Source organism: Lepeophtheirus salmonis, chromosome 3, assembly GCF_016086655.4.
Source record: "Lepeophtheirus salmonis chromosome 3, UVic_Lsal_1.4, whole genome shotgun sequence".
NCBI classification, from domain to species: domain Eukaryota; kingdom Metazoa; phylum Arthropoda; class Copepoda; order Siphonostomatoida; family Caligidae; genus Lepeophtheirus; species Lepeophtheirus salmonis.
Genome location: NC_052133.2, coordinates 2,759,108 through 2,767,390, shown reverse-complemented (window position 1 = coordinate 2,767,390; position 8,283 = coordinate 2,759,108). Strand labels below are relative to the sequence as shown.

General features: G+C 32.2%; 3 protein-coding genes across 3 annotated transcripts; 1 reads left to right on the top strand and 2 right to left on the bottom strand.

The window, feature by feature from the left end:
* Window positions 1–876: 876 nt before the first annotated feature.
* Window positions 877–2,632, bottom strand: Spase22-23 (Signal peptidase complex subunit Spase22-23). Its single transcript, XM_040708411.2, has 2 exons — window positions 1,446–2,632; window positions 877–1,374 (listed from the first exon to the last, which is right to left on the bottom strand). The coding sequence occupies exons 1-2, from the start codon at window positions 1,586–1,588 to the stop codon at window positions 975–977; spliced, it is 543 nt and encodes a 180-aa protein (XP_040564345.1). The 5' UTR covers window positions 1,589–2,632; the 3' UTR covers window positions 877–974.
* Window positions 2,633–2,776: 144 nt separating this feature from the next.
* Window positions 2,777–3,437, top strand: RpS27A (ribosomal protein S27A). The gene is made up of 2 exons (XM_040708412.2): window positions 2,777–2,966; window positions 3,117–3,437. Exons 1-2 carry the CDS (start codon window positions 2,777–2,779, stop codon window positions 3,392–3,394), a joined length of 468 nt encoding a protein of 155 aa, XP_040564346.1. The 3' UTR covers window positions 3,395–3,437.
* Window positions 3,438–4,735: 1,298 nt separating this feature from the next.
* On the bottom strand, window positions 4,736–5,368 carry LOC121114440 (fucose mutarotase). Its single transcript, XM_040708413.2, has 2 exons — window positions 5,157–5,368; window positions 4,736–5,086 (listed from the first exon to the last, which is right to left on the bottom strand). The coding sequence occupies exons 1-2, from the start codon at window positions 5,335–5,337 to the stop codon at window positions 4,812–4,814; spliced, it is 456 nt and encodes a 151-aa protein (XP_040564347.1). The 5' UTR covers window positions 5,338–5,368; the 3' UTR covers window positions 4,736–4,811.
* Window positions 5,369–8,283: the final 2,915 nt, after the last annotated feature.

The window sequence follows — 8,283 nt, the reverse complement described above, 5'->3', positions numbered from 1 at the left end:
ACACCACATAAATATCATCTTTTTTATCTTAATTTTTATTAAACATTTTATTAATTAAAATTATAAACTTGACTGTGTTTTTACGTTTTTTGAAATTATATAATTTTTCTTATTTCCTCTCTTTCACATCCCGGCATTTTCCAATAACCGACCAAAAGATCGGTCCGATCCGGGCGACGCCACAAATCTCAAACCGAAAACGTTGCAAGTCAAAAAGGGAGAAGGCAAACACGTCAAGGAGAATCCTCCTGACACGGTCGAAGACATACAATGTAAAGGTTCTACAATTATTAAAAAAATATCAACATGAACTTCCATTGAATTAAAAGATGTACATCGTAAATAATATTTGAATACATCCGTATCACAAGCTTAATCATAATTGATGGAAAAAATAACTGACGCGTTATTTTATTACTATACCATAATAATTAGTGAAAGTCGATCTCAGTGCGAAAGGTCTTTGGCACATAAATTTCTTTCAAATGTACTTCAAAAATCCAGTATAACCAAATATCCATACATTTTTTTTTCCACTAATCACAATATTTTTTGTCTTTTAACGCATAATAAATCATATGTAGGGACTTGCATAAAAATAAAGAGTAAATATTGAGAGGATATTCAAGAATGAATGAGAATAAAATTAACTTTAGAGCCCTTATTTACATTTCAATTCAATACTATAAAAATAAAATTAGATAATATAATTTTGTAATATTTTATCTGATATTTCTTTCACTTTATATAATTCAAGTACGTCCTGAATGAGATGACTTCTGCGTAGACAGTTTAATTTACTAATATATCTATAAGTTAACAACTACTAGATTTGAAAGTATAATCTTTGATTGAATAATTAAAAGGGAGCAAGAATGAAAAAAAGGTGAACTTTATTTTATAAAAGAAACAAGAAACAAAATACTTATAAATTATAATGTTAATATTGTTTAAAATAACATATGAATGACGATTTACATAGCCCGTCCAGAGGTATACTTATCAGGAAACTTAAAACTATGAGATCCAGTGGATGCGATTCTGGGTAGACTTCCAGCATTAGGAATAACGTTCCATGCTAGAGTAAGAGTTACATTTTGATGTCCCTTAAGACCATTTCCATCATCCCAGAAATAATACTTGGCATTCATGGACCTGTAGTCCAAAATGGCATTCTGTCCTCGCTTAATGATTTTATCCCAAAGAACTACTTGGTTGATTTGATTATTGGGAGTGGAATACTCTGCAGTGAGGTACAGAAACAATTGCTTGACGTTCCAATTGAAAAGAGGATTGAGATCTGCATGTAAATCAAAGGTGAGGAATCCCAAATCATTCTTTTCTCGGGCCGCACTGTAGTCTGGAACATGTTTCCTATTTTGAGAATATGAAAACAACATAATTAAGGGTAATTAATGATAGTGTAATGAAATGAAGTGACTCACACGACTACTTTGACAGTTTTGATATCAGACGGAGCAGAATAGTCCAAGAAAAAAGTGGATACAAAACAAAAAAAGGTTAGGACAGTGAGAACCGTCATGGTATATGCCCCAAGGGCATTGGCCCTACTCAGAACTGTATGCATACTTCGACTGGATTCCGATTTCTAATAACTGATGACGGGGCTTTAAGTTCTTTGGTTAAGAATGACGAGTAGTGACGACACGATTTAGTGTTTATTATTCAGGGTTAGTGATGACATGGAAGTTTTGAACGGACCAAGCATGGGTATCATTATTTATTAATATGATTCATTTAAATATATTAATTATGGAACAATAAACATCTTAATAAATTAGAACAATAAATATCCTAATCAATTAGAACAATATTTTCAACTATGAGATAAAATTCTTATAGTAAACGAAATCCTTAGTTGAAGATTTTTATAAAATATTAAAATTTAAAACCACTCTTTTAAAATTATATGGGCCCTTATAATTTTGTTATCACTATCAGACAGATTACATTGAGATTCATCAAAATATAGTTTCACGTGATCGAAAATGTGGATAAAGACAAATTTTATGTATAGATCAGTGTTGAAACTCTACTTTTTTTTTTTTTTTTTTTTCAGTTATGTTTATGTGATTTTTTTTCTGCATCGATTTGCACCGATACTTTGGTCTCAAAACCCTAGGCCAGAATGTAATCATTTTCGGTCTCAACCTATGAACCAATTTTCTGCCCTATCTTGATTTATGAGTGGCACAAATATGATTTATACAACATATTTAAATTCATATGACGTTATTGTGTCGATCATAGGATATCCTTGGATCCTTTTAATGCTTTATCCCAGGATAGCTAAAGAAATAGATATACTTCTAGCTAGACGTCTCCAAAATTATATATGGAGCTAGCTCTACATATTTAGAATTTTGGGCACAACTGACGTCAACAACAATTCCCCCATAAATGAGACCGATCCAGATCCCATCTCTTGTAAGACCGATCCAGACAAAAAATTTCTTTTAGACCGGTTTAGACCGAATTCTTTAAAGGGCTGATTTAATTTGGCCCACTAAAAATTATTAAAGTCTCAAACAGCTCTAGGATTTTCAAACCGAAGCCCAACACTAACTGGAGATGTAGCACAAATATTATATATAAATATATTATTTTTATTTGTAAGAAAGGAATTGTAAGAAGAAAGGTTTGGTGAGGTTGATGACGTAATAAAATAACATTGCATCCGTTTCCTCTTTCTTTCAACTGCTAGCCTTCGAGAAGTGCAGAAGTTCTATCTTCGGAATCCTTGAGTATCTCAGGTATGCAGATTTTCGTGAAGACCCTCACGGGTAAAACTATTACCCTTGAGGTTGAGGCCTCAGATACTATCGAAAATGTTAAGACCAAAATCCAGGATAAGGAGGGAATTCCTCCAGATCAGCAACGTTTGATCTTTGCGGGAAAGCAATTAGAGGATGGCCGTACCCTTTCGGACTACAACATTCAAAAAGGTATATATCTCTGGCTAGTTCGGGGTCCTCCTGGTCCCGTGCGAGGATGTCACAGATATGATCACTTCATTTCTGATCACTCAACTCCACTCCTATCTGATCAAACTTTTTCTAACCCTGTGGTCTAATTTCTTTGCACTTTCTCTTTAGAATCCACTCTTCATTTGGTTCTCCGTCTTCGAGGTGGTGGAAAGAAACGTAAGAAGAAGAATTACACCACTCCCAAGAAGAACAAGCATAAGCACAAGAAAGTCAAATTGGCCGTCTTGAAATACTACAGAGTTGACGACAACGGTAAAATTATCCGGTCAAGACGTGAATGCGTTTCCGAAGGATGTGGTGCTGGTATTTTTATGGCTGCTCACTTTGATAGGCAGTACTGTGGTAAATGCGGCCTCACTTACATGTTCAGCAAGGAAGAAAACTAAACTCTCTGTTCATTAACTGATAATACAAACTCTTACAAATCGATTTTTGATGTCTTTTAAGTTATTTATATAGATACTCTTGTAATAAGCTGAAATCATTATGGGACGTTGTTAGGAAATAATTTGCATCTCACAGGTTTAATCTGTCTTAAGAGGAACTGCGTTTTTTGTCACAGGCCCTCTAGAATTTGGGAGAGGTATCCATTAATCACATTTGCCTAATTGTAGATGGTAGAATAGGAGTTAAAAGGCTTGTCCTAAGTTAGTTGACTTGAGTTTGAGATAAATAAATTGTTTTATGATAAGTTGGGTTGTATCGGTAAAAATTTCCGTTTCACTTGTAATTTACAACAAGTCAATCTAGACAACATTAGAAGCCCATTTTTTCACTAATATTAAAGGAACTAGTGTATTATTAAAATGGCATTAACTCTAAGTAACGTTGTTCTCTAAAAATTTTTAATATCAGACCCTTAACAATTAATAAGTTATAACAGTAATCCAGTTTTACTCCCTTAATGTAGTTAAATATTACATTAAAAAGATTTATCTCGAGATAACTGTTCATATCTAGTAATTTTTATTATATATCCCCTTAATTTAATTCAAATATCACTGACGTCAAGTAGTGGTCAATGCAGGTATTAGGGTTTTATTATTCTTCAAATCATTTGATGAATTTCATTAAGTTTTATTGGAAAAGTAGCTATTTTATGTTGTAAAAATATCAGTGAGCCCGCAGATGACATCTCTTTCAATTATGATGTAATTTATGACGTCAGGGAAAATGCCCAATACTCCGAAAGCTCAATCGTAAAATATTGTGATCAAATTGTGGATTTTTCTCCATTTTATGGGAAATCTTAACAATAATTGTATCGAGCTATTTAAATTTGATTGTTTGTCCTACTGGTCTCAGCCAGTCATTATTTTGTGACTGTACCTCTTATCATTAAATGAATCCCGTATTTTTTATTGGAATACGTTTAGTAGTAGACCATGAATAATAGGTAACTAATACGAACTTTAGTCCTAATAAGCTCCAAAAGCTAATTTACATTTGTTGCTTCGCTAATAATGAGTAATTAAGAATGCTTATGGATCCAGGTGGTATTATAATACATGCAGTAAATTGTCTGGTGTCTTAAGAATTAATATTATCTGTTCTGACATCATTTCATCTCAAAGCTATGCCACCATAATATCTTATCTTCAACATTGTAACATGGTAACAGTTTCAATTTGCCTCGTGAACGGAGACCTTCGGAATTGGTGTGTTTGGCCTAGAGTTGGTTATTTACACGCGAATCACTACTTAGAAAAAGATTACTTATGAAAAGATTGAGGAGAATGGTCTTTATTAAATATTATGTAGCTCTAAAATTCATGTATATGTAAAGTAATTAACTAATAGGAACTATGAAATAACTCCCTTTTTAAGAATAATATTTCCATACAAAGCAGTTTCACTAGTAGCAACAACAGCAAAGGCACGTTTAGCTCTTTCATAGAATTCGAACCTTTCAATTTCAAGTAGAGTAATACTGCGGTCCGTCTCAAATGACTCAAGGATATCCACATATTTGTTCCAAATTTCTACCTGGATACCCTTTTTCTTATCAGAATTGACAAGTCCCATAACTATAGCAGGATTAAAGACATGACAATCGAGGGGGAATAGAGGCAGTATAGCTGAAATGGGTTGAACAACGTAAGATGTAATAATTTTATTCATTTGAATGATTTATATTATATAACATACCTTTTAAAAGTTCTGGAATAGGATGTCCTGAAGCATCAATGAGTTCTGGACCTGACTTACACGTTGAAAAAGAGGGAAAATTGGAGTCGGCAAAGACAATTTCATCTCCATGCCCCATTCGTGCCAAGGTGTAGATAAGTTCGGGAGAAATAATGGATGGGATTCCACGTAGACGTGACATAACGATTCAGTATTTGTACTACCTAGTCAAACTAGAAGAGAAATAATATGTGATGTAATATGAAGTTCCCGGCAATAGTAACGGAATAATCGCAATATTATCAAGTTGATAATCACCAAACTTTATTTTAAGCTCATGACTCATTTCATTATTACTAATTCATTACTATTAGACTGTTTCAAAATGCAGTGTCAAGGGAAATTTGTATGGAGGACAGTCTTTGCATTTTCTTCTTAACAACCCTCAGAATAAAGTAGGAGATTTACTGACAACTGAACTTAATGGGTATTTTAGTTGTAGAAGGAACTTGACTATTACGTTCTTTTATAAAATAACAGTTATTTAATTTTAGCCAAAGCTTTTACTGGATTTTAAATTTTAATAATTGGCAAAGAGTTTAATGGAATATATATGGTTCTTAAACGCTTAAATCAAATATGTTCTTCTCATATCACCCAATTTCTAATATTTAAATTTTATTTATTTACATTATCGGGGTAACGTTGACAAATTTGGGATCAGCGTCAAAAATGCTGTAAGATACATCCAAAATTATTTTTGATGAAAATTCTATGTTGACATATGTTATAGCATTATTTTAATTTTATGTATATGCAAATTTTTCCGACACAAATGCAGAAAAAAATTATATCCTCTATTCAAAATTCCATTGTGAGTGTATCTTGAAAGAGTTTTATCCTCAAAATCGAAATCCTTAAACTCATTTTTTCCTCTTGATATTGATTAAACTTTCCCCAATATTTTAGACGTTCGTAACTAAAAATAATACAATCTCAATGGAACGTTTTCATTGACATCATAATCTGAATCATAATTGAAAGAAACGCCATCTTGTGGTGTCAAAGTTGATATTTTACTACATAAAATAGACAAATTTCTAATAAATCTTGATTAAACTCCATCAAACGTCTTTAAGAATAAAAAAAACAAGAACACTTTAATTGAATAATACTTTATACTAAACATAAACAGTGATATTTTGAATTAAATTACAGTTATAAGTAATGAAAATCCAAAAAAATTGCTAGATTTAAGTATGACTTCTTTTTTTTGATCAATTTGGGACTAGGGAAATTTGATAATTAGAGAAAAGTATCTTATTATTTCCATTGTAATGGTTAATTTCTATTTCTATAGTTCACTACTTTCCTATATATTAAGCAAAAAAAGGGGTTTATTGCTATAAAACATGGCTGTTTAGGCCCCAAAATGACCGAAATCAACAATTCTAATATAACAGAAAACGTTATATATGTAAATATGTAACTATTTTTTTTCTGATTGGATAATACTAATAAGTAATAATCCTATTTTTGAAATTATTTAGCTAATAATTCCTCATATAAATAATATTTAATTGTAGTTATAGTGGCTTGGGTATGTTCTCATTCAGAATTATAAATACAATTTAATCAAAAAGATTTATTTTTAACTTTGATTTAACTTTAACAACCTTTATTTTTATTACATTAATTTCAATAAACATAACACGTAGTTACCTCGCTAACACAAAAAACCTTGAGGATTTGACGCAGAGTAGTCATAATTGTAACCCCGTTTGAACTCAGAGTAGAATTGAAGACCCACATCGGAGTAGTTTTTGCATCGGAGTAGTCCTTGTTTATTTCCATCTTTTCCTTTCGCTTGTCACAGCTACTTGTAGGTAATCTAATTAAACGACATGACAGCTAAACTGCTCTCTTCCAAAACATTCTTCAAATTGTCAAGATTACCATGTTGATTTTCGATTTCTTTTTTTAATATGCCCAAAAGGCTTCCGATTAGCATCACCACCGATAAAAGTAATACTATCCGCCAGTATGTTAAAAAAACGAAATTAACGTGGTCACCCTGACAATTGGAAGAACGTTCAGAGGAGTTATCAAGACTTAGCTATCATGATGCTTCATTAAATTAGCTGGGAGCAGCAATGACTATGAGATGAAATAAACAAACACAAAACCCACTCCGTATCTAGTACCGATAGGAATTACTCAATTTTACCCAAGTCCACCAAGGATGTATAACTCCTCAGCGTTACAATCCGTCATTCGTGGTTACACTTTATTGTTTATAGATATAATATGTACTCTCCTCAAAAATGAAAGAATAATGAGAACAGCTTTAGAAAATAAAAAGACATTATATAGTCAGATAGCAACTACAAACAGCCGGGCCCTTTTCCATTACACAGGTCACTTTTTTATTTCATGGCATTTTTCTAATCGCATTTTTTTGCGCCGATTTCAAATCTTATTCAATTTTTTTATTACATAGATTTTTTGAAATACAGTGTTTTGAAATTGTTATCAATTTTTTGAGATTGTTATATGACATAGATCAATGTTTATCCAAATAGTCTAATTTTGGGAACACAGAACAATAATATACCTATATAAAGATGATATATTAGAAGTGTTGTGAATATGTCTTCCTTTTGTATGTTTTGCCTGGATTGTCACGATACAATAACATCCAACAATTTTATGCTTTCAAACTTCCATTCCAAAATCCTTGGTAGGGATTCTCCATTGTGCGAATATCTTGAGGATATCCCTCTCTTTGTTCATCAGTCACTGTGTCAAGGTTAACGAGGAAGAAATCTAAGTGGGAATACAGGAAGTCCATATTATAGGATATTCGGCACTCAAGTTCTTTATAAGAGTCAAGCAAGTTCTTGAATCCATCTTTATACGCAGGTGACTTGTTGTTTACAAGGAAAATTTTACATATCCATTTGAAAGTCAACCAAGCCTTCAATTCCAGTGGATGTACGGCTTTTTGAAATTCAGTGGCATTCAAAACTTCCCTTATTTGTGGTCCAACAAAAATTCCTTAATTCAATTTTGCTGCACTAACCTTCCGAAATTTTCTCATAAGGTATTGAAACCTGTCAGAATTGACTTTACCTAATTCTTCTTTAAA

Bases quoted from the DNA above. Each gene is read 5' to 3' on its own strand.
- Spase22-23 (XM_040708411.2), bottom strand. From the start codon at position 1,588: ATGCATACAGTTCTGAGTAGGGCCAATGCCCTTGGGGCATATACCATG. The intron at 1,375-1,445 runs GTGAGTCACTTC...TTCTCAAAATAG, and splicing joins AAAACTGTCAAAGTAGTCGT to GAAACATGTTCCAGACTACA.
- LOC121114440 (XM_040708413.2), bottom strand. From the start codon at position 5,337: ATGTCACGTCTACGTGGAATCCCATCCATTATTTCTCCCGAACTTATC. The intron at 5,087-5,156 runs GTATGTTATATA...AACCCATTTCAG, and splicing joins TATTCCAGAACTTTTAAAAG to CTATACTGCCTCTATTCCCC.
- RpS27A (XM_040708412.2), top strand. From the start codon at position 2,777: ATGCAGATTTTCGTGAAGACCCTCACGGGTAAAACTATTACCCTTGAG. The intron at 2,967-3,116 runs GTATATATCTCT...CTTTCTCTTTAG, and splicing joins GGACTACAACATTCAAAAAG to AATCCACTCTTCATTTGGTT.